The 24,251-nt window shown below is 60.9% G+C and overlaps 1 protein-coding gene across 6 annotated transcripts in view; it reads right to left on the bottom strand.

Moving 5' to 3' along the window:
• Positions 1-9,114: 9,114 nt before the first annotated feature.
• Positions 9,115-24,251, bottom strand: part of PSD4 (pleckstrin and Sec7 domain containing 4) — a 39,053-nt gene continuing 23,916 nt past the window's right edge. For all 6 annotated transcript variants that reach the window (XM_073325345.2, XM_073325342.2, XM_073325346.2 and 3 more), the window contains exons 5-16: positions 19,800-19,979; positions 19,447-19,527; positions 18,819-18,931; positions 18,007-18,065; positions 16,135-16,224; positions 14,931-14,974; positions 14,499-14,665; positions 13,886-13,956; positions 13,307-13,452; positions 12,519-12,663; positions 11,418-11,561; positions 9,115-9,814 (exon numbers count right to left, since the gene is read on the bottom strand). In XM_073325345.2, coding sequence (XP_073181446.2) covers positions 9,563-9,814; positions 11,418-11,561; positions 12,519-12,663; positions 13,307-13,452; positions 13,886-13,956; positions 14,499-14,665; positions 14,931-14,974; positions 16,135-16,224; positions 18,007-18,065; positions 18,819-18,931; positions 19,447-19,527; positions 19,800-19,979 — 1,492 coding nt within the window. In that variant the 3' untranslated portion in view covers positions 9,115-9,562. The remainder of the gene's footprint in view (positions 9,815-11,417; positions 11,562-12,518; positions 12,664-13,306; positions 13,453-13,885; positions 13,957-14,498; positions 14,666-14,930; positions 14,975-16,134; positions 16,225-18,006; positions 18,066-18,818; positions 18,932-19,446; positions 19,528-19,799; positions 19,980-24,251) is intronic.

The raw sequence follows: 24,251 nt of genomic DNA on the forward strand, positions 1-24,251 counted from the left end.
CACGGGGTGTCCATGGCAGAGCCGGCAGCCGAACAAAGAGAAGGTTAAGGGGGGACTTGATTAGTCTGTCACCTACACAGGGATTTCATAAGGGGCCCTTCAGTCATGTCCCACACTCCAACAGCTGGGAGTTGAAATGCGACCTAAGATGTAAATGTTTAACAGGGAGGGGAATTGACCGCGGGGCAGCAGTGGGTCTCCGTCACTGTCCAGTTTTAAATCAAGCGTGGCTGTTTTGCTCCCAGGAATGATTGTGCAGCAGGTCCCTGGCCTGTGCTACTCAGCTGACCACAGTGGTCCTTTCCGGCCCTGGAATCTCTAACCACTAGCCTGGCCTTCCTCTGCAGAAGGCCCGTTATCAGCTGCAGCCCAAGGAAGCAGTTTGCTGTGACTCTCGCTGGGTTTGGAGCACGCCGGATGGGAGCTAAGCTGCTGAGAACAGCTGGGCAGGGGGAATGCCTCCTGGCTGTTAGTGGTTTATGCTCATCAGCTATAAAATATTACAGTTCTCTCTCCCAGCCTGTTACCTTTAGCGCAGATTTAGCTGTCGCTCTGTGAAAACTGACGGCGCCCCAGCAGCAGGAGAGGAGAGAGATTTATCCTGCTGCTGAGAATGATGGAAAAGGATTTGGGGAGGAGGGTGGGTTGTAGTGAGTGAGGAGAATGACCCATTGGTGAAATAGGCTTTCCCAGAAAATGGGAAAAAGCTAAGCTGGGCCTCAGGACACCTGGCTTCTAGTCCCAGCTCTCCTGTTGGCCTGCTGGGTGACATCGGACAAGTCACGTCCCCTCCCTGTGCCTCGGTTTCCCCATCAGTTGAGTGGGATTCATGACACTGCCCTCCCTGGTGAAGAGCTTTGAGATCAGTGGACGGAAAGGGCGCAGTGTGTGTGCAAGAAGGAATGTTATTGTCACTTGTATTTATGGTAGGACCTACAGGCCCCAACTGAGCTGGTGCTGGGAGCTGTACAAACCCAGTGTGAGAGACACACCCTGCCATGAAGAGCGCACAGGCTAACCAGACAGGAGAAGAAAGGAAAAGTTATTAGCCCCATTTTACATCTTGGTAAACTGAGGTCCGGGGTGGGTCAGTGACTGGCCCAGAGTCAAAGAGTCATGGATTCTAAGGGCAGAAGGGCCCACCACAATCATCTAGTCTGACATATTTAACCCAGGCCTGGGCCTGCCTTGAATTAAAGCAGTCACACAGGGAGTTGGTGGTAGAGCTAGGAATTAAACCCAGATCTTCAGCAGCCTGAACCATAAGAAACATAAACAGCTGACACGCTCCTCCCCAGAGGCAGCTGCATCTCAGCACCAGGTGAGGGATCGCTGTATAAACAGTCTGTGTCTCACCCCAGAGGGGGTCGCATCTCAGTGCCAGGCGAGGAATCCCTGTATAAACAGTCTGTGTCTCACCCCAGAGACAGCCGCATGCTCACTCCCTTTGCAGCCATGAAAGAGCTTTTATCTGTACTCATTCTAAATACCCCTCTCCGTGGATCTGTGCTCCTTTCCCCTGCCCCATAACCACCGTGACACATGCAGCTACGTAAGCAATGACTTTGCTGTGCTGCACTAGAGATAAAATTCTTGGAAAACTTCTGGCAAATTCCAAGTCCTAAGGAAAATAACTTGTTTCAAAATGTATTTCCTGAATTGAAAACAAAATTCCAGCCCAGAACGAGCTGCACTTCAGGCAGAGCTGCTTTGGCCTGTCAGCTGAGCGTACAATAGGAGCGAAGTTTAGAAACACACTTTGCACCAATCCAGCGGGGAGCCAGACTAGCCAGGCCCAGGCCAGCCAGGCTCAGCAGCTGGTCCTGTCACCCCCCGCCCCAAATCCTGAGATGTTCAAAATAATAATTTGGGGAGTCCCTTTGGCCTTTGCTTTCTGGGGGTCCCATTTTTCCAACCAGTGTGCAGCAGTTGCTTTTCTCCCCAACCATGAGGGACAGACACTCTTCTTTTTAAGCAGAAGGCGAGATTCTCCCATATTCACATGACTCCAGGAGCTGGGGATTTAAAGCAGCACATGTGGGCAGACTTGCAATGACATGGCAAGAGCTGGCAGCCCCTAAGCTTCTCCCAGGCACCCAGGGTGTGCTCCTCTTTAGGACCCCCTGAACTGCCCTGGCCATGGGGGCTTGGCAGGAGAGCCCGGCCCCAAACCTGCAACTGGATTTGAACCAGGCTCTGGAAGTGAAAGGCTTCAGTGACCTGGGGAAGGGGGGGATTGTGTCTGTGGCATCTGGTGCCACCTCATCAGTCAACCTGGGCACCAGCCCCCTGCCTGGGGGCCTATGGGAATCACTCCCCGCTCGCAGCTGGCCCAGACCAGAGTCCCTGTGCTGGGGGGGTGGGGGGCAGTGTCTGTCAGCTCGTGTCCCGCCACCTGAGGGGGCTCTGGGTAGCACAGCAAGGGTGGGGATGCCCTGTCTTAGTGAAGAGGGGTGTTGTCCTCTGCCAGCGGGTGCCTCAAACCGGGGCAGGGCCTGTGAGCTCCGAGGGCCTTAGCCCCTTTGCTCTGTCCCCTGCCCTGTCCCCCACCCGTTACATGGCTCAGCACAGGCCCCAGCTGGAGCCGCTCTGCTGGGGCGGGGGCAGAGACAGTCCCACCCCAGCAAGCCCCCCAGGGGCAGTTCCCAGTTGGCTCCCACCCGTGCTCAGGCTTATGGGGTCAGTGGTGCAGCCCAGATGCCACGTCGGTGGGTCGGGGGTGGGGACAGCCCACCTGGGCTGGGGGAAGCTTGAACAGGGAACAACAGGGCAGCTGAGTGGTACAAGGGGCTGGAGAGCGGGGTGCCTGGGGGACATGATGGGGGGCAGGGGCAGAGGCCTCCTGGGGCAAGAGCTGGTCCTATTTTATCTGGGGTCCCAGAGTTTGGGGTCCCAGAAGGGCAGAGAGATTGGCTGTACTGTGGGTCCTGACCCCTGCCTCTGCCCAGCCCCAGGGTAGAGGGTGGCATGGACACACACACAGCGCCCCCCATCACTCTCACACTCCACGCAATGGGTGGCTGGGGAGGGGGACCAGCCAGCTGCCTGCCTGCCAGGGGTCCCCAGGGCTGGAGTGGGGGGTGGGGAACCTCGGAGACTCTCCACAGCAGGGTCTGTCTGCATCCATTTCCCTCTGGAGTGGCGCATCCTCTTCAACTCTCCTGCCCCCCCAGTCTTCTGTACCCCCAAACATCTGTACCCCCAAACCCTCCATCCCCCTAACCCTCCATCCCCCCAAACACTTGTACCCCCAAACCCTCCATCCCCCAACTCCCCCAAACCTCCATCCCCAACTCTCCCATTCCCTCCATCCCCCCAAACACCTGCACCTCCAAACCCTCCATCCCCCGAGATCCCAGGATCTTTCCATCCTCCAATCCCCCATGTTCCCACAAGGCGCCGTGCCTCCCAATCCCCCCAACCACTCCATCCCCACAACAGCCCCAAGCTCTCCCTCCCTGGCCCAGCACCTCCCTCCTTTTGTGGTTTGTTTTCACGCTCTGTTTTCCCCTCTCCCCACAGAGGGCTGTTTATCATGGGGGCCCTGAGCCATCGGCGGCTGCAGGTGCGGGGGGGCTGCGGAGCGTGGCATGGTGAATCCTAACGAGACGAAGGGGGCGGGGAGGTGAATAAATAATAGGAAATAAAAGTTCATGAAGCAGAAAATAAAAGGCAGATTATACAGATGTGGCAATTTGCAGGATCATTGCGCCTGTCCTCCTTTTAACTGCTGCATCTGGCTTTTCCACGGCCTCCTCCCCTGCTCCAGGGCACCAGCCGGGTGACACTAGGCTGGTGCCCCTCCGAGCCAGGCGCTGGCTGTGGTTCAGCCAGGGTGGGATAGAGGGGCCCCATGTGGTGACACGGGGGACAAGGGGCCCCAAGGTCTGCAGGAGTCCAGCAGCCACACTAGAGAACCCCCTTTAGACTGCTCCAGCCCAGCCTCAGCTGCATGGAGCATTGCAGCCCCTGCACATCATGCCCCCCCATTTCAGTTCAGCTGGGGGTGGGGAGGGTGGCCACGTGGCCTGAGGTGCCACGGGGGACAGACAACGGTGGCGCTAGGGGAGCAGGAGGCGCCCACCAGCCATAGCAGGGTGGGGGTGGCATGGCTGGGCTTGGCAGGGCTCTCTCAGACCAGGCTGGCCGCCAGGCTGGGGAGATGAGGCTGGAACCTGTGGCCTCTGGCCCTGGGAATGCAGCCCCCTGCCCACGCGCGAAGGGCTCCGCATAGATGGGCCCCATCTCCCCTAGGCCTGGAGGACCCGGAGGGTGAGGGGGCTGCTCTTTGGAGCTTACACGAAGCCCCCACTCCACCGACATCTGGGAATGGCGTGTTCAGATATTGAGGCGCAGAGACCTCTGGTGGCTGGGACATTTATAGCTGTGTACAGCCTAGTGCCGCGCGATATTGGATGAGTAACGCCCCGGGTGGGGGTGGAGCCCCATTCAGCAGGGCAATCATGGGTCCTGCTGCTTTAAAACCAGGGCAGGACTGGCCTCCTCCTTCTAACCACCTGGCAACGACGCCTCTGGTGCAGCAGGACCACACCATGCTGGGCAGCCACAGACAGAAGGGGGCTTTGCTGGGAGGTGGGGAAGCCTAGCGGATGGAGCACAAGGCTGGGCCTCAAGACACCTGGGTTCTACTCCTGGCCCAGCCGCTGACCTGCTAGGAGAACACAGGCCAATCACTTCCCTCCTCGGCCTCAGTTTCCCTCCAGCTCTTGTCAAGTCTTTGCGGCAGGAACTATTTGTGCGTGAGCACACACCCAGTGCCCAGCTCGACGGGGCCCTAAGCTCAGTTAGGACCACTCGGTGCTGCCCCAATGATCCCAACTCAGCCCTGTGACCTCGCCTGCTCACCAGCCCCAGTGCTGCTGGGCCCTGAGCGGCAAAATGAGCTGCTCCTGCAGGAGACTGGACCTGCCCCCCGCCCCCCTCAATCCCGGGCACGGCCTGCGCTGGGCTTGGGGCAGGGGGGTTGGATGGCTGTGTTAAGTGGCCAGCGAGTCAGTTTGTGGCTGGAGCTTGCCATAGCCGGAGTCCAGGTCTCACCCGGAAATGGGGGTTCCACCCCCTGACCCCTCCCCCGCATTACAAATGAGCTGTAAAGATCTCATGATTTGTGGGGCGTCTGAGATGCGGGTGCTGGGCTGGGCAGGGGGACAACGCTGCAGCTGGCAGATCGGGGGGGGCAGGGCAACCTGGGTCTGCAGGGTTCAGGAGTGGAGCTGAAACCGTTGTGGGGGAGGGGAGTGAGGGGCTGGCGGGGGAGGGGCAGGGGATGACTGGCTCTTTCGGAAACTTCAAGGGCTGGTTTGCAGACAGGGCAGGTCATAGAACCTGCTACCAGGAGGGTTTTACCCCAGCTCACCCCTTCCAGGAGAGGAGGGAGGAAGCCCAGCTAGGGGGCTGCGGGTCAGGGGTGAGGGGTAACGGCAGAGTTGGGCTGGGATAGCAGGGGCTGCGGGTCGGGAGTGAGGGGCACCAGCAGAGTGGGGGGGGGCAGAAGGGAGCCCAGATCTGCCATAGTGAGGGGCTACAGACCAAATCCCATGAATATTGGCTGGGTGGCTCTGGCTGCCAGGGCCTGCGCTCAGCGCCTGTCCCCACGGGGCGCTGGGCACAAGGGGTGCGGCCCAGAGCAGGCCCATAGAGCTGTCCTGGTTTATTCGGTTCTGCCGGGCCTGGTGTGGGGGATTGGGGGAAGTAGGTGAGACTGTGACATAATAGGGTCCCACTGGTCTCCCCCTAAGCCCTCCCGCCCCCCGGCTCCATCCCCATGCACCAGGATGAGGTGCTGCAGCCCGGATCCCAGCCCCAGCCTGACTCCTCGGCTCCTTGCAACAATCCCGTCAGCGGCGGCTCCCCGCAGGGCAGGCGTGGAACGGATTGGCCGCGGTGCTTTGCTCCAGCTGGGGGCACGGCCCTGAGCGTGGCGCTTCCTGGATGCCCTCCCTGCCCCGATTAGGGTGTGTCTCACCCCACCCTATGGGTCCCTCTGCACCGGCTTCCCCATGCACACAGGGCCATGCTCTGGGCTGGGGCCACCTGACACACCTGGGTCGAGTTTGCAGTGAAGCCTAGTTCCTATTTTGGTGCCTAAATCTGGGAGCCGGAGCGGAGATCCCTGTACAGCCCCCAGCACGGCGGGGCTGGGCACAGCATGCAGGCCACGACACCATCTGGGCCACCACGCCCGGGAAATCCGCTGATGCCCCAGCCCCAAGGGAGCATAAGGCAAGGGGCAGCTCGTGCCAAGAGACTGTGTTATCAGAGCTGCACACTGCTGCTCCCCGCTGGCCAGCCTTTGTCACTGCTCCCTCAGTGTGCTGCCCGCCTGTGCCCCCCTGGCTCCATGGGGCACGTGGTGCTCAGCAGGAGCCCGGGCAGTAGGTTTGAGCCCACAGGGTTTTGGGGTGGGGAATCCAGGGATCCCCCCAAATTCACACACCAGGCTGCCATGTAACCCCCCCAGTGCTGCCCGATGGGCTGATCCCCGCAGTTCCTGCTGCACAAGGTGCCAGCTGGCTGGGCATGGCTCTGGACTGGCACTCGCTGCACCGCGCCAGCCGCTTCTCCGCTTCCCGGAGCCATTTCACCCTGAAGGAGCAGAAACTCTCCTGGCCGGGGCCCTGAGTCCCAGGTTTGCACGTGGTCCCATAGCAGAGCGTCTCTCACAGCGTTTCAACCCATTCCACCCCCTTGCCCGTCCTGATTTGCCTGACTCCCACTGAGTGACCTGCACCAGGTTCCAGGCTCTCACTTGCCCGGAACACCCGCGTGAGACCAGAACCAGCCTGGGGGACTGCATGGACTCCTGCCATCCTGTCCCAGGCCCTCCGATGTGACGCCTGTACTCCTGGGTTCACAGCCCCATGCCCTGGCCTGCTCCCCCTCCACCCATGTGCACAGTGGCTGGGGGGCAGACTTGCGGGAATTGGGTCGGTGCCGGGCGGCCAGGGCTGGCCCACTCTTGCGCCCGCCAGCTCCTGATCTACCCTGGCCCAGCAAGAGGAGGACGGTGCCCGCAGAGCTATTGCAGGAAGCCACTACCTGCCCCGCCCCATGGTCCCAGGTCGGAACCGAACCACAGATCTGCTGCAGCCTCTGCTCCTGAGCTGTCACCTGAGCTGGCTTTAAGCCTGCCTTCTCCAGCCCCTCAGCCGCTTCTCTGGGCCGGAGCAGCTGTGTTAAACACCGGCAGCTCCATCTCCCCGGACCCCGGCCTCGTTAGCGGGGGTCCTCAGCCTAGGGAACGGCTCCGAAAACGTGGCTTTTCCTCACCAAGCTACGTATCCCTGGCCTCTTGCAGAGACTCCGCCCACTGCCAGGTGCTGAACGAGTGACAGTGCACCCAGCCAATGGAACACCGTCACAGCAGACTCCCATTGCGTGACCCATTAGGCTGGGTGGGTGGTGTTTGACGGGAGGAGCGATGGGGCCGTAGTGCCCAGGGACAGTGCTCTACGGAGCCCCCCAGGCCTCCACAGGGGAGCAGGGGGCTGGCCCCAGGCCTGCGTGGGGGACGGGGGATGGCCACTTCCTGTGGGAAGTGGAGGGACCCGGCCCCAGGCTGCTCTGCTCCCCTGGCTCCCAGGCTTGGGGGGAGGGGAACCGCCCCCCAGCGCTCGCCGGCAGCGCGGCTGGGAGCCAGGGGTGCGGAGCAGCCTGCGGCGGGGTCCCTCTACTTCCCACACAGTGAGTGCAGGGTTGGGCCTGGCTGCAGCCTTCAGGGGAGTGGGGGCAGGGCTGGGGTAGGGAAGGGGCGGGGGCCTGGGGAAGAGCCGGAGCAGCATGCAGCAGCGCTGGGCACCAGGAAATTTCAGGCAATGTGGTGCCCCAAATTTCCTGGTGCCCTACGCAGCTGCGTGCTTTGCGTATGGATAAGGACAGCCCTGGGCCAGGAGTTCCAGCAGCCCCCACCCTTCTTCTAGGACAGCTTGGCTGCAGGATGTCAGAGCCAGGGAGAGAACCCAGGAGTCCTGGCTCCTGGCCCCACACCCCTGAATGCCTGGGGAACCAGAGAACGCCTCACTCTGGACAGGGCAGTGCGTGCCTGTTTGTGGGCGAGAGAGTTCCTTGACATGGGCAAAGCGCCCAGGCCCCCAGGGATCAACCTGAGACCCCTGGCCAGGCACTGCCAGAGCCCAGGGGGCAGTCAGGGCTGGGGGAGGGGTCATGGGCCATTAGCAGCCCTGCGGCAGGGCCACAAAACCAGGGGAGCAGGTAGCTGGATAGGAAAACAGCAACATCTGCCCTGGATGGGGGAGCCCAGGGCTGGGCTAGCAGGGGGCTGTGGGTCAGGAGTGAGGGGCACCAGCAGAGCTGAGGGGGAGCCCAGGGTTGGGGATGGGGAGCCCAGGTCTGGGATATCAGGGGCTGCGGGTCAGGACTGAGGGGCACAGGCCACACTGGGGATGGGGGTGGGAGACGGGGAGCCCAGGGCTGAGACAGCAGGGGCCTGTAGGTCAAGAGTGAGGAGCACCGGCAGAGCCGGGGGGGTGGGGAGCCCAGGGCTGGGGTAGCAGAGCCTGTGGGTCAGGAGTGAGGGGCACCGGCAGAGCTGGGGGGCAGCTCATGGTGGGGTAGCCAGGGCCTTCTCCCCCTGGCTCCCAGCCCCTCCTGGCTGCAGCTGGTTCAGCCCAGATGCCCAGGAACCTCCGAATTCCCAGCTGGGCTCTTCAGTCCATTAGTAGCTGGCCCCACCCCCCTTCACACTGCCCCTGCCCCGGCAGCTCGGCTCCGCCCTGCTGATCACTGGAGGGCTCTCCAGCCGGGGAGGGGCCTTCTGGCCCAGTGGGGGCAGAGTGGGGCGAGGGTGGGGAGTCCATATCCATCCGGCACACATCACCAGGGCATCGCAGCACCCATAGGCCCATCGCCCATCAGTGTGACGTGCTGCCCAGCCCTCGCTGCAGGACTGGGTCCATGGCGATGGAGCAGCGTGGGAGTTTGCCAAGGCAGGTCCATGGGCTGACCAAGCTCCTCCAGAGCGCTGGCTGTCCCCTCGCTCCTCCCCAGCCCCGCTGCCCTGCATTATGTGGGGCATGCTGCCCAAGGAGGGAACAGCCCCGTGTCCCCGCCCCTCCCCATGCAGCCTGGGCACAGTTCCATGGCTCGCTCTGGTTTATTGCTCTGGCGGCTGCCAGTCTCTGAGAACAGGAATCAGGAGACGGCGTGGGGGGTGCAGTGCCCTGGGGGGGGTCCCAGAGCCCAGCTCAGCCGGCGGAATGGACCGTCCTGCACCAGGCACCCCCCAGTCCAGTCCAGGTCCATCGAGCAGCGCTGCCTCCTGGAGGGGACACATGGACAGAGCCCGGTGCCCTTCCCTTTCCAAGGGCAGGGTGGCTCAGAGTCCTGGGCTGGGACCCCCGGGGGGGCACCCACCCTTGGTGCCTTCATCACCCCCCCATTGTTGAGATGCTGGCGCCACCTGGGGGCTCCGTGCTATTGGTGCCATCGTGTCCCTTGAGCCATGGGTTCAAGTCCGGGCGACAGCTCGTACCTTGTGCTGCGGCGAGTGCCAGGGGGGTGTCCCTGGGCGCCCTGGCGGGGGTCACAGCAGCTGCTTGTTGCGCTTGGGGATGATCTTCCGGACCGTCCTGCGCTCCGAGATGTTGCGTTTGACCTTCACGCCGGCAGGCGGCGGGTCCAGGTTGAGCGAGGGGCTGGAGTGCGACTTGATGAGGCCGAGCCCCTCGTCAGCCGAGTCGGAGCCCCCGAGCCGTGCCTCCCACTGCTCCAGCTCCTCGGAGCCCCCGCACAGCCGCGCCTCCAGCAGCTTCACGTAGGTCTCATAGCGGCGCTTCTGCAAGGGCGAGCGCAGCGTGAGCCCTGGCTGCAGCCAGCTCTGGGGGGCAACACGCCAGGCAGGGGAACAGCCACACAGCATGGCGGGGGTGGGGCACGGGTCCCCAGCCTGGGGTGCCCTGAGATCTTCCCTTTAGTGCTAGTCCCCTCCCCAGCAGCATAGTGCCCCCTGCTGAGCCCCTACCTCACCCCCTTCCACCCAGCACCCCCTGCTGAGCCTGCCCCCCCGCAGCCCGGTGCCCCCTGCTAAGGCCCCATCCCACGCCCTGCTGAGCTCCTGCCCTTCCCCCAGCAGCATAGCGCCCCCTGCTGAGCCCCCACTCTGCCCCCTGAAGCCCAGTGCCCCCTGCTGAGCCCTCACTCTGCCCCCTGCTGAGCCCCCACTCCACACCCTGCAGCACAGCACTCCCCTGCTGAGCCCCCGCCCACTGCTCCCCGCAGCACAGCAGCCCGGTCGAGCCCCCTGGCTCTGAGCTGTCCCTACTGAGGACACTATAAGGTGGATAGAAAGCTGGCTAAATCGTCGGGCTCAACGGGTAGTGATCAATGGCTCCATGTCTAGTTGGCAGCCGGTATCTGGCGAAGTGCCCCAAGGGTCGGTCCTGGGGCCAGTTTTGTTCAATATCTTCATAAATGATCTGGAGGATGGTGTGGATTGCACCCTCAGGAAGTTTGCAGATGACACTAAACTGGGAGGAGTGGTAGATACGCTGGAGGGTAGGGATAGGATACAGAGGGCCCTAGACAAATTGGAGGATTGAGCCAAAAGAAATCTGATGAGGTTCAACAAGGACAAGTGCAGAGGCCTGCGCTTAGGACGGAAGAATCCCATGCACCGCTACAGCCTAGGGACCGAATGGCTAGGCAGCAGTTCTGCAGAAAAGGACCTAGGGGTTATAGGGGAGGAGAAGCTGGATAGGAGTCAACAGTGGGCCCTTGTTGCCAAGAAGGCTAACGGCATTTTGGGCTGTATAAGTAGGGGCATTGCCAGCAGATCGAGGGACGTGATTGTTCCCCTCTATTTGACATTGGTGAGTCCTCATCTGGAGTACTGTGTCCAGTTTTGGGCCCCACACTACAAGAAGGATGTGGAAACATTGGAAAGAGTCCAGCGGAGGGCAACAAAAATGATTAGGGGACTGGAGCACATGACTTATGAGGAGAGGCTGAGGGAACTGGGATTGTTTAGTCTGCGGAAGAGAAGAGTGAGGGGGGATTTGAAAGCTGCTTTCAACTACCTGAGAGGTGGTTCCAGAGAGGATGGCTCTAGACTGTTCTCAGTGGTAGCAGATGACAGAACAAGGAGTAATGGTCTCAAGTTGCAGTGGGGAAGGTCTAGGTTGGATATTAGGAAAAATTTTTTCACTAGGACGGTGGTGAAGCACTGGAATGGGTTCCCTAGGGAGGTGGTAGAATCTCCTTCCTTAGAGGTTTTTAAGGTCAGGCTTGACAAAGCCCTGGCTGGGATGATTTAGTTGGGGATTGATCCTGCTTTGAGCAAGGGGTTGGACTAGATGACCTCCTGAGGTCCCTTCCAACCCTGATATTCTGTGATTCTATGACACAGCGACCTCCGTGCCCGCCCCCAGGGCAGTGCCCACCTCATAGAGCAGATACTCCTTCTTGAGCCGATACTCCTCCAGGTCGCGACCCCGGCCCCGCTTGTCGGGCAGGTTCCGCTGGTGCTCACCCAGCTCGTCAGAGAACTTGTCCATCCACCCCTCGTGGGCCTGGTGCTGCTCCTCCTGCCGGGACACGGGCTCAGTCAAGGGGTCCCCCACACATGCCAGGAACCCTCCATGGGAACCACAGCCACTGAGGTGGAGGGGATGCCACGACAAGCAGCCAATCGATGGGGCACAGGGCCGCCATGGGCTGAGCCGGGAAGCTGATCAAGCCACCACCTATGGTGCTCTGATGGGCCCACAAATCCACGAAGGGGCAGAGCCCATGGGGGGTACTTGGGGGGGGGCACCAGGGGGCAAAACTGAGCCAAGGAAGATGCCCCTGTCAGTGAGCCCCTCAGGCTGGGGAGAAAACCACCAGAGGGCCTGGGGTCCCATGACTGGGAGTCGCTGAGGTGCCTGGGGGTCCCGTTGCTGGGGGCCCTGGGGGTCCCATCACTGGGAGTGGTTGAGGGGCCTGGGGGTCCCGGTGCTGGGGAATCAGTGAGGGACCCTGGGGGTCCCATCATTGGGGGATCCTGTGGCTGGCAGTCGCTGAGGGCTCTGGGGGTCCTTTCACTGGGGAATCGCTGAGGGCCCTGGGGGTCCCATGGCTGGCAGTCGCTGATGGGTCTGGGGGTCCCATCACTGGGGGGTCCCATGGCTGGGAGTCGCAGAGGGGCCCTGGGGGTCCCGTGGTTGGGGGGTCCCATGGCTGGCAGTCGCTGAGGGCCCTGGGGGTCCCGTGGCTGGCGGGTCACGTGGCTGGCAGTCGCTGAGGGCTCTGGGGGTCCTTTCACTGGGGAATCGCTGACAGCCCTCGGGGTCCCATGGCTGTCAGTCGCTGATGGGTCTGGGGAGTCCCGTGGCAGGGAGTCGCTGAGGGCCCTGGGGGTCCCGTCACTGAGGGTTCCATGGCTGGCAGTGGCTGGGGGTCCCGTGGCTGGCAGTCGCGGAGGAGCCCTGGGGGTCCCGTCACTGGCAGTCACTCGGGCAGCCCTGCCCCATAACCACGGGTGTCAGCACCGGGGAGCTCACCAGGGAGCTGCGGCTCTGTGCTGTGGGCAGGATGGGCCGGATGAACTTGCGCTGGGAGCCCACAGCCGCCGGGAAGGGCGGAGATGAGAACATGGCGGCCACCAGGTTGATGCGGGAGATCCAGGAGCTCATCTCCTCGGCGCTTCTGGGGAGGAGAGAGGGAGGAGAGAGGGAGAGACTGGGGTGTGGGTTCTGGGAGGAGGCCACGCCCTGGGGCCTGAGTGGGAGCAGAGACTCTCAGGGGTGAAGGCTCCAACTGGCTGCCCCTGGCTGGGTCCCAGTCTGTGGTCAGCTCCCAGGGCAGATGCAGTGGGGGCTGTGGGTCGGGAGTGAGGGGCATGGGCAGAGCTCCTGCTAGGAACGCAGAGCCATGTAACATGTAGTGCTCCCGGGGTGGCATGGGCAGCAGGCCCCAGGACAGGGGGGACTGAGGTAAAGGAGCAGGGAGAGTGTGCCTCAGGGTGTGGGGCAGCGGGGGCAGCATGTCCAGGACAGGGTGGGGGGCAGTGTGCCCTGGCCAGGGAAGAAGGACAGGGCGGGGGGGCATCGTGCCCAGGACGGGGCAGGGGGATGGGGCTGCATGCCCAAGATGGGGCAGTGTACTCAGGTGGGGAGGATAGCGTGCCCAGGTGGGGGGGGCAGTGTGCCCTGACCCAGGGGAGAAGGGCAGGACGGGGAGCATCGTGCCCAAGGCAGGGAAGAGGGCAGCATCCCCTGGTTGGGGGGATGAGCCCAGGATGGGGACAGTGTACCCAGGGCGGGAGGTCCCATGCCTGGGGGGCACTCACAGCGCCTGGAAGAGGAAGATGCGCCAGTCGGCCGTCTGGAGGCGGAAGACATGTGGCCGCTTGTTGTACTTGGAGGCTCTCTCGGCTAGTGCATGGTGCACCCCGATCGGCTCCTCCATGCCTGGCACGTCAACCCGGGTCTCATCCTGTGAGGAAGGGGCACATGGAGCATGAGCCAAGAGGCGGGAGCAGACAGCCCTGCCCAGAGCCCTAGCCCCCGGCTGGCACAGCCCGTCTGCCCCCACTGCCTGCCCCTTGTGCCCCCATGCCAGGGACCTGCTCCCAGGGCGCTCCTGCTCCGTGGGTTGGGCCAGGGGTGCTGGGCCTGGCTGGTGTCTGCCGGGGGCTCCCACTGGCCATCAGGGAGACACAGATCTGAGCCACAAAGAGCCCCCAAAGCCACATTAGATATGGTATCCCCCAGGCACGGGATGGGGCTGGGGATTAGACCCTTAAGGGCTGCTCTCCCCATGCCTCCAGCCCCATGGCGCTGCCCACCCCCCTCCCTGCACCCCCAACCCCATGGCACTGCCCACCACTCCCCACACCCCCAGCCCCAAAGCAGGACCCCAGCATTACCTTGAGGAAGTAGAGCACCATCCCCTTGAGCACCGTGTAGAAGGTTTTCCAGCCTCGCTTCCCCCAGGGTGCTGGAAAGGCAAAGGTCATGCAGGGTGAGACCCCAGCCCCTCCCGCCCCAGGGAGGGTGAGACCGCCACCCGCCCCAGCCCGTGATGGGTGTCACCCTCCAATGCTGGTTTCCCGGGGTGACAAGCGTCACACACACACGCGCACATGCTGGTTGCTGGGGCAACAGGCATCACCCCTCCCCCCTGCGCTGGTTGCCAGGTGATGGGTGTCACTGTCCCGCGCTGGTTGCTGGGGCGACAGGCATCACCCCTCCCCCCTGCGCTGGTTGCCAGGTGATGGGTGTCACTGTCCCACGCTGGTTGCTGGGGCAACAGGCATCACCCCTCCCCCCTGCGCTGGTTGCCAGGTGATGGGTGTCACTGTCCCGCGCTGGTTGCTGGGGCGACAGGCATCACCCCGCCCCACTGCGCTGGTGGTGTCACTCCTGCCCCCATGCTGATTGCCAGGCAACGGATGTCACTCCCCCCCCATCCTGGTTGCCAGGCAATGGGTGTCACTGCTCCGCCCCCTGCTGGTTGCCGGGGAGACGGATGACACTCACTCTTCTTGCCATCGGCTTCAGCGTGCACCTTGCGGGCGAGCTGCCCCTCCTTGTACGTGGTGGCCTTGGCGTCCTGGGTCAGCGTCAGGAAGGGGTTACTTTTCTTCCGGCTGGACGGGGTGCTGGGCGGCCGGGGTGTCAGGGCACTGACCAGCTCCTCCTCGTCCCTGCAGGGGGAGCCACAGTGCCCGGCATTACAGGCTGGGCTGGCAAGGTGCCCCCCCGGGGTCAGAAAGGAACAGGCCGGGGTTTGTGTCCCCCCCCTCGCCTCCCCACGGTCAGAATGGAACAGGTTGTGGCTCCCCCCATCAGAATGGACCATGCCATTGACCAGCGGGTGGAATGGGGGCTGGACCAGGCTGTACGGCTCCCGGGAGGGACCATTGCAGGCAGCGGGGGCAGTGGGAGGCTGGCGGGGCCCCGGATACTCACATGGCCCACTCCAGCTTCTCGTTGCGGATGGAGTAATACAGGGCCTGCCAGGAGAGCAACAGGGCGTCAGAGTGGCCACGCCCCCCTGAGAGCCCCGCCCCCTGCCTGGGGCAGGCCGCACGCTGCCCCCTAGCAGCCACAGAGCCGGGGGTCCCTGCCTCCCTCTGGCGCTACCCTGGGCAGGGCTCTTCCTTCCGCAGCCAGGCTCTGCAGGGACAGCCCTCGCCAGGACTGCTGGGCACCCCCATCGGAGGGGGTGTCACCCTTGCTGCAATCACCGCGACCCCACGTCCGTTCCCTGGGCTGTCTCCCCAAGGGCATGGCAGGAATGGGCCTGGGCTCTGGGATTAGCCGGGTTCCTCCCCCACACAGGGCCACGCGGAGCCCTGTCACCCTCCCCACCCCATGCAGCACAGACACTGGGGGCAGGGTGCCAGGGATAGGTAGAGATAGCTAGAGGGGGTCGATGGGGATAGCTAGATAGATTAGATAGAGGGGGTCGATGGGAATAGATAGCTGAATAGATAGCTAGAGGGGGTCGATGGGGATAGCTAGATAGATTAGATAGAGGGGGTCGATGAGGGTAGATAGCTAAAGGGGGTCGATGGGGTAGCTAGATAGATTAGATAGAGGGGGTCGATGGGAATAGATAGCTGAATAGATAGCTAGAGGGGGTCGATGGGGATAGCTAGATAGATTAGATAGAGGGGGTCGATGAGGGTAGATAGCTAGAGGGGGTCGATGGGGTAGCTAGATAGATTAGATAGAGGGGGTCGATGGGGATAGATAGCTAGAGGGGGTCGATGAGGATAGCTAGATAGATTAGATAGAGGGGGTCGATGGGGATAGATAGCTAGAGGGGGTCGATGAGGATAGATAGCTGCATAGCTAGCTAGAGGGGATCGATGGGGATAGATAGATTAGATAGAGGGGGTCGATGGGGATAGATAGATAGATAGATAGATAGATAGATAGATAGATAGATAGATAGATAGATAGATAGAGTGTGTAGGGTAGATAGATACGGGGGTGGATGGACATATTTGTGGCAGGATGGACAGACAGACAGGTGACCAGATGGAGGGTGCAGTGGGTGGACACACAGCCGGGTAGGTATTGGGGCCCGCCAGGCCCTCAGCTGGCATGCAGGCCAGAAGCTCTTGACACCAGCAGCACCAGCTCGCCCGGCCGAGGGGTTCAGTACCTTGAGCTGATCTTTGGGGAAGTTCTGCCCGTCCCTCATACCATCAAGGTTGGTTACAAACTCGTGGCAGGTCATGCTGCGGCCGATGTTCTGCAGCCACAAGGGGGCGATGGTGCGACGCACACAGGGATGGGAGACGCACACAGGGGTGGGAGACGCACACAGGGGTGGGAGAAACGTGGATCACAGTGAGAACAGGGCTGGGTTTGTGCCCGTGTGGCACTTCGTGCTGCCCAGCGCACATGGCTCCCACACATGTCCTCCCCACCCCAGGCCAGGGCCAGCACCAGGCCCAGGGGCACTGACCCCACACAGCCTGGATAATGGAGCCAAATGATCTTTCTAGCACTCAGAGCCTGCTGCTCCCAAAGCCCTGGAGGGGAGCTGCGCCGGGGCTATGACACACTGTTACATGGTGCTACATCCAGCCAGCAGAGGGCAGCTGTGCCATGTCTGGCCCCCTGTAGTGCTGGCCAGGGCCACAAACACAGGCTGACGGAGGAGGCGCCCACGGTTCCATCCTGCCGGCTGACAACTCAGCTGGGGGGTGGGCCCTGCGCCCCTCTCACTGCTAGCCTGCCAGTGACAACATGGCTATCCCAGTGACGGGCAGCCTCCCCTTAAATCACTCCTTGCCCCTAAGAATACAAAGCGAGGGGGGGTGGCAGGAAGGAGCAGAACCCAGGAGTCCGGGGGCCAGGTCTGTGCTGGAGCCTGCTTGGGCACATCCCTCCAAGCCCGTGTTTCTGCACACAGGCACTCCCCTGTTCACACACATGCTCGATCTTGGGCAAACAACCTGTGTGATTCACATGCGTGCATACCCAGGACCTTGTGCCCACACTCACACAGCATTTTGCCCTGGAGCTGCAGCATGGAGCCATGATGCATCTGGGCGGGGGGTGCTGTTCTCAGGGGTGACCTTCCCCTGCCCCAGGGTGAATCACGGGCACAGCTCCTCCTGGGTACGAGGCCTGGGGTCCCACACAGAACAGCTGCCGGGGCACAGCTGGGCACGGTCAGGCACCAGGGGTGACTCCCAGAGCAGCAGGAGAAGGCGAGTTTGCAGGACCAGTCGCTGCACTGCCCAACTCCCCAGATCAGCCAAAGGCTAATGGGACCCTTGAGCAGTGCTGGGATTAGAGTGGGTGTCCCTGGGGCACCCACAGTGTGACCAGGGACAGCTAGGTGAGGGCCAAGGAGACCCACCCAGTAAAGTGAAATGCCAGCCAAAACCAGTGGGCAGCCCCAGCTCCAAGGATTTCCCTCCCGCGTGACACGGGCATACTCTAGCATGCACAAACCCATGAGCAACGCCTGGGCAGGCATCCAGACGGCTGGGCACACGAGTATGTGTGAGATCACGGAGCCTGTGTCCACGCATGTGCGCGCTAACTGGAGGCCTGTCCTGCCCTGGACTGAGCCTGCCGATTTGCTAACAAGCTTTTTAGCCTTGCTTTTTCATGCAATCGGTTCCCTTAGTGACTGGCGCTGGCGAAAAGGGCCAGATGGACGGACCATCCCTTCCCCCCGCTGCTGAATCCCAGAACATGCACAGCCATCTGACCCCAGTCCTCACCCCGCCCTTCGAGGCGGAGCTCTGTCTCCATGGCCCAGGACCTCGTGAGCCCTCCCTGCTGGAGATGGGCTGAGCCCCCCATCTCATTGCACACTCGCACCAAAGCACTCACCGATGGGAACCACCGGGGAGAGGGCACGTCCTGCTACCAACCCCATTCCCCTTCTGTGCCCAACTGCACGAAACAGCCCAGCTCTGGACACCGCCTTGGCATGGCCAGTCGGGCCACACTCTGGGCTTGGTTGGTGAGATCCCCATTGAACCCCGCCACCCCTCCGTGCCCCTGGGCTTACCTGCCCATGCAGGTCCGTATTGAGCAGCATGACGGCGCAGGTCAAGGTGTGCACAGCATCTAGGGGCAGAGAGGGAGCGTGTTTGGCATGGAGCCGGCCTGGGGGTCCATCTGCAGAGCCCACTGGGTGTGGACAGCAGGGGTCCCACACCCCTCCAGGGCACAGATCGCCCCACCCGGCACCTCTCCCAGGCAGGCACCGTGGCAACCTCCCGGCAAGCAATCCCAGCTCTCAGTGGCACAGCTCCTCCCCCGCCATCTACTGAGTGCTGGGGTGGAGGTAGGGCAGGGCAATCATGGGCATTTGTGTGGGGGCAGTGGGGAATCCCAAAACACCTTCATCCTGGGGCTCCGAAGAAAACCTGGGCATCCCAGCCAAACTCCAGCTCCATTCATCCCCACCATCCCTAACCCTAACCCTCACCCCTCCCTCAAGCTTCCTGTGGGCAGCACTCTTCACTTCCTGTCTTAAACTGGCCTGCAGCCTTGTGGTACCGTTAAACAGTTGCCTGGTTCCAGCCCAGAGGTGGCAGGTGCTGTGAGCACTCTGAATGGCCTGGGAGCTGGGAGGGTTCATGGCTGCCAGGCGCTGGCCCGGGTGCATTGCCGCTCTTTAGAAGCATGGTGGTCCTGCCTCTCAAGCACCCTGTAGAGGAGGGATGGGAATCACTGCCTCCTAGTGGGGTGGGGAAACTGAGGCACAGAGCAGCACCGGTCCCGTGGGGAGTGAGTGACAGTGTCAGGTCCAGGATACGTCAGACCCTAGGGTGCCTGTGAGCCGGGGCGGGGATGTGGGGGGCCCGGGGAGCTCACCTGCCGAGGGGAAGGTGTCGGGGTTGCTGAGGTGATAGCGCTTAGAGAAATGTCTGAGGATCCGCTCCCGCTCCTGCGTCTCCCCAGTCAGCACGAAGGCCTTGAGGAAGGACCTGCCCAACACACAGGAGACACCACCCGGAGAGACTTGCAGCTGGCACCTAGACTGGCTGGATCCTCTCCTCTCCCCACCCTGCGCATGCCGCTCGTCTGCTGCTCTGCAGCCCCAGGTATGTTTGTACAGCCCCTGGCCCCCTGTGGCCCCAGGCCCGTGCAACAGGGACTCTGCCTCCCCTGGACCCAGAGATGTGTAGCCTGGGGGCTCTCTCTGCCTGGGGCTGATCAGCTGTTTGCTCCAATCCCCGCCCCCCCTCCCCACATCTGCCCTATTTAGCTTGTCAGCTCTTTGGGGCGGGAACTGTCCAGTACGCTGTGTGTCCAGGGCCTGGCACCATGGGGCCCTCTCTGGCTGGCCTTAGGTCCGGTCATCAGCAGCATGGTCCGATGCTGAGATGAGGAATTAATAGCGCTGCCCTGAGCGTCCCCTCCCTCTGCCCCCCTCCCTGCAGGCTTTCGTCCCACGCTGCTCCCCTGGGAAACGCTCTGAACGGGTCTGCGGTGCCCTTACCTGAGGGCCCGGTCCAGAGTCTGCCCGCTGAACTGGAAGAAGGCGAGGTACTCCTTCGCCACCTGCCGGCTGAACTCGTTGCTGGGAACCAACACATGCAGATCAGAGCAGTGCAGAGCTGAGCTCCGGGCTACTCCAGCCCCAGCGTCTCCCAGCAGGGGGCGCTGTGGGGGGCCGGGGCAGGGCACTGGCTGTGGGGGAAGCTCCCAGCTACTCCAGCCCCAGCCTTGGGCACTGTGGGGAGTGGGGCAGGGCACTGGCTGTGGGGGGAGCTCCTGGCTACTCCAGCCCTCCCAGTAGGGGGCACTCCAGAACACCATCCATCTTGCCCGAAACGTCACTTAAGTCCTTACTTCTTCCTGAGGTAGGAGGCCACCTGCGACCTCTTGAAGCCGTCCAGGTGGTAAAGCCTTGCTGCCAGCCGCTGAGCTGCCCCCTGGTCCCCAGAGGCCCCGTTGGCAAGGAGGGCCCCGTCGGGCTGCAACACTTCCAGGTCTCCTGGCTTCTCCCCTGCGTCCTCCTCCTTGGGAAACCTGAGGGGGCGGATGGCGGTGTCAACAGCAAGGGGAGGCCCCTCCCATCACTGCCCTCCCCATGGCTGAGTCCAGCCCTCTTCTGCAGCAGCCTGCTGGGAGGGGAGGCACTGGCTGCGAGGCCCAGCTCTACCCCCCCGCTGGGCAGTGTAAGTGGCGCGTGGGGTCTTGTGATCTGCCCCTCTGTGCGCGGCGCTCAGACACGGGTCTGTGGATAAGTGAGATTAAGAGTCCTACTACGGCGGCTGCTGCCTCTGAGCTCTCTTTGTTAGCTCATGGGGCCAAGGCCGCGGTTTGGAAGCTGGGTTCTCATCCTGCTTCCCCATTAGGGGTGAGCAAATCCTATATCAGCTCATGTGTGCATCAAAGAGCCGTCAGGGAGTAGGGCTGGGAGGAGCGCACACCTGCAGTCTGTGAAAGGAAGGCTGGTCAAGTGGTTAGCCTGAAACCTGGGTTCAATTCCCCATGTGACCTTACTTAGACCCAGATCCTCCATGTTAGGCTCCTAATTCCCCTTGGCAATCAGGAGCCTAAATATCTCTGAGGATCTGGGCCTCAGGCCCCACTAGGGTTGCCAACTTTCTAATTGCACAAAATCAAACACAAAACACAAAAAAGAGGCTTACAAGAAGTGGAAGATTGGACAAATGACCAGGGATGAGTATATAAATATTGCTCGGGCATGTAGGAATGAAATCAGGAAGGCTAAATCACACCTGGAGTTGCAGCTAGCGAGGGATGTTAAGAGTAACAAGAAGGGTTTCTTCAGGTATGTTAGCAATAAGAAGAAAGCCAAGGAAAGTGTGGGCCCCTTACTAAATGAGGGAGGCAACCTAGTGAGAGAGGATGTGGAAAAAGCTAATGTACTCAATGCTTTTTTTGCCTCTGTCTTCACGAACAAGGTCAGCTCCCAGACTACTGCACTGGGCAGCACAGCATGGGAAGGAGGTGACCAGCCCTCGGTGGAGAAAGAAGTGGTTCGGGACTATTTAGAAAAGCTGGACGTGCACAAGTCCATGGGGCCAGATGCGTTGCATCCAAGAGTGCTAAAGGAATTGGCGGCTGTGATTGCAGAGCCATTGGCCATTATCTTTGAAAACTCATGGCGATCCGGAGAAGTCCCGGAAGACTGGAAAAAGACTAATGTAGTGCCCATCTTTAAAAAAGGGAAGAAGGAGGATCCTGGGAACTACAGGCCTGTCAGCCTCATCTCCGTCCGTGGAAAAATCATGGAGCAGGTCCTCAAGGAATCAATCCTGAAGCACTTAGAGGAGAGGAAAGTGATCAGGAACAGTCAGCATGGATTCACCAAGGGCAAGTCATGCCTGACTAACCTAATTGCCTTCTATGATGAGATAACTGGCTCTGTGGATGAAGGGAAAGTGATGGACGTGTTGTTCCTTGACTTTAGCAAAGCTTTTGACACGGTCTCCCACAGAATTCTTGCCAGCAAGTTAAAGAAGTATGGGCTGGATGAATGCACTACAAGGTGGGTAGAAAGTTGGCTAGATTGTCAGGCTGAACAGGTAGTGATCAATGGCTCCATGTCTAGTTGGCAGCCGGTGTCAAGTGGAGTGCTCCAGGGGTCGGTCTTGGGGCCGGTTTTGTTCAATATCTTCATAAATGATCTGGAGGATGGTGTGGATTGCACCCTCAGCAAGTTTGCGGATGACACTAAACTGGGAGGAGTGGTAGATACGCTGGAGGGGAGGGATAGGATACAGAGGGACCTAGACAAATTGGAGGATTGGGCCAAAAGAAATCTGATGAGGTTCAACAAGGACAAGTGCAGAGTCCTGCACTTAGGACGGAAGAATCCCATGCACCGCTACAGACTAGGGACCGAATGGCTTGGCAGCAGCTCTGCAGAGAAGGACCTAGGGGTGACAGTGGACGAGAAGCTGGATATGAGTCAGCAGTGTGCCCTTGTTGCCAAGAAGGCCAATGGCATTTTGGGATGTATAAGAAGGGGCATAGCGAGCAGATCGAGGGATGTGATCGTTCCCCTCTATTCGACATTGGTGAGGCCTCATCTGGAGTACTGTGTCCAGTTTTGGGCCCCACACTTCAAGAAGGATGTGGATAAATTGGAGAGAGTCCAGCGAAGGGCAACAAAAATGATTAGGGGTCTGGAAAACATGACTTATGAGGAGAGGCTGAGGGAACTGGGATTGTTCAGTCTACAGAAGAGAAGAATGAGGGGGGATTTGATAGCTGCTTTTAACTACCTGAAAGGTGGATCCAAAGAGGATGGATCTAGACTATTCCCAGTGATAGCAGATGACAGGACAAGGAGTAATGGTCTCAAGTTGCAGTGGGGGAGATTTAGGTTGGATATTAGGAAAACCTTTTTCACTAGGAGGGTGGTGAAACACTGGAATGCGTTACCTAGGGAGGTGGTGGAATCTCCTTAGAAGTTTTTAAGGTCAGGCTTGAGAAAGCCCTGGCTGGGATGATTTAGTTGGGATTGGTCCTGCTCTGTGCAGGGAGTTGGACTACATGACCTCCTGAGGTCCTTTCCAGCCCTGATGGTCTGTGATTCTATGATTCTGTGAAACACCCCTGCCCCGAAGCCCTGCCCCCACTCACTCCATCCCTCCTCCCTCCTTCAGTCGCTCTCCCTGACCCTCACTCACTTTCACCGGGCTGGGGCATGGGGGTTGGGGTGCGGGCTCTAGGCTGGGGGTGCAGGCTTTGGGTGGGGCCAGAAATGAGGGGTTCAGGGTAAAGGTGATGGCTCTGGCTGGGGGTGCGGGCTCTGGGTGAGACTTGGGAGGAGGGGTTTGGGGTGCAGGAGGGGACTCAGGCCTGGGGCAGGGACAGTGGCGGATTAATGATTTTGCTGCCCCTAGACCCTGAAATAATTGGTGCCCCCCCGCCCCACCCCACCCCAGCTCACCTCCGCTCCGCCTCCACCCCTGAGCGCGCCACCGGGTCCTGCTTCTCCCCGCTCCCTGCCAGGGCTTATGCGGGAAACAGGTTTGCGAAGGGGGGGAAGGCAGCGCACTCAGGAGCAAAGGTGGGGCCGGGGTCGGGATCTGGGGAAGGGGACCAATAGGGGCAGGGAGGGGGTGGGGAATGGGGGCGGGGAAGGGGTGGAGTTGGGGTGGGGCCGGGGGCGCAAACCGGTGCCGGGGGAAGCACCCTCTGGCTGCTCTTATAAATTTGCTGCCCCTGCAAATTTGCAAGCCTAGGCGTTAATAAGCCGCTGGGCAGGGGGTTCGGGTGTTGGGGGGTGTGGACTCCGGAGGCAGTTTGGGTGTGGGAGGGGACTCCGGGCTGGGCTGGGGGTTCGGGTGTTGGGGGGTGTGGACTCCGGAGGCAGTTTGGGTGTGGGAGGGGACTCCGGGCTGGGCTGGGGGTTCGGGGTGCAGGTCCTGGCAGCACTTACCGCGGCTCCCAGAAAGCGGCCGCCAGGTCCCTGCAGTGCAGCCCTAGGCGCATGGGCAGCAGGGAGGCTTCGCTTGCTGCCCTTGTGCCTGCAGGCACCGCCCCTGCAGCCCTAGAGCCCTTTTTAAAATTTGGCGTCACATTAGCTAGCCTCCAGGCATCTGGTCCAGAAGCTGATTTAACCGATAGGTCACAGACCACAGTTAGTAGTTCTGCAATTTCACATCTGAGTTCCTTCCGAACTCTTGGGTGATACCATCTGGTCCTGGTGACTTACTCATGTTTAATTTATCAACTTGTTCCAAAACCTCTTCTAATGATACCTCCATCTGGGACAGTTCCTCGGATCTGTCACCTAAAAGGAATGGCTCAGGTTTGGGAATCTCCCTCACATCCTCAGCTGTGAAGACCGATGCAAAGAATTCATTTAGTTTCTCTGCAATGGCCTTATCGTCCTTGAGTGCTCCTTTAGCATCAAGATCGTCCAGTGGCCCCACTGGTTGTTAAGCAGCTTCCTGCTTCTGATGGACTTTAAAAAAAACCTGCTTTTACTTTTTGAGTCTTTGGCTAACAGAGAGAGCTGTCTTGCATCCACCCTCACGGCCCTAGCCTGGCTTTGTGCTCAGCCCTGGTGTTCTGCCTTGAGCTGCCCTGAGAAGGAATTCACAGCGATGTCACCTGGTGTTAATCTCCCCTCTCCACCCAGCTCAGCTTGTGAGCCAAGTAAAACTGGGGAGGGCAGGGGACAAAGTCCTGCCTGGGAGAATAATCCTAACAGCAGCAAAGCCCCTTCCCCCGGCGCCCTTCTGAACCAGCACCATGCGGTTACACTCCAGCAAAGCCCCTTCCCCCGGCGCCCTTCTGAACCAGCACCATGCGGTT

This window comes from Lepidochelys kempii, chromosome 26 (assembly GCF_965140285.1).
Source record: "Lepidochelys kempii isolate rLepKem1 chromosome 26, rLepKem1.hap1, whole genome shotgun sequence".
Taxonomy (NCBI): domain Eukaryota; kingdom Metazoa; phylum Chordata; order Testudines; family Cheloniidae; genus Lepidochelys; species Lepidochelys kempii.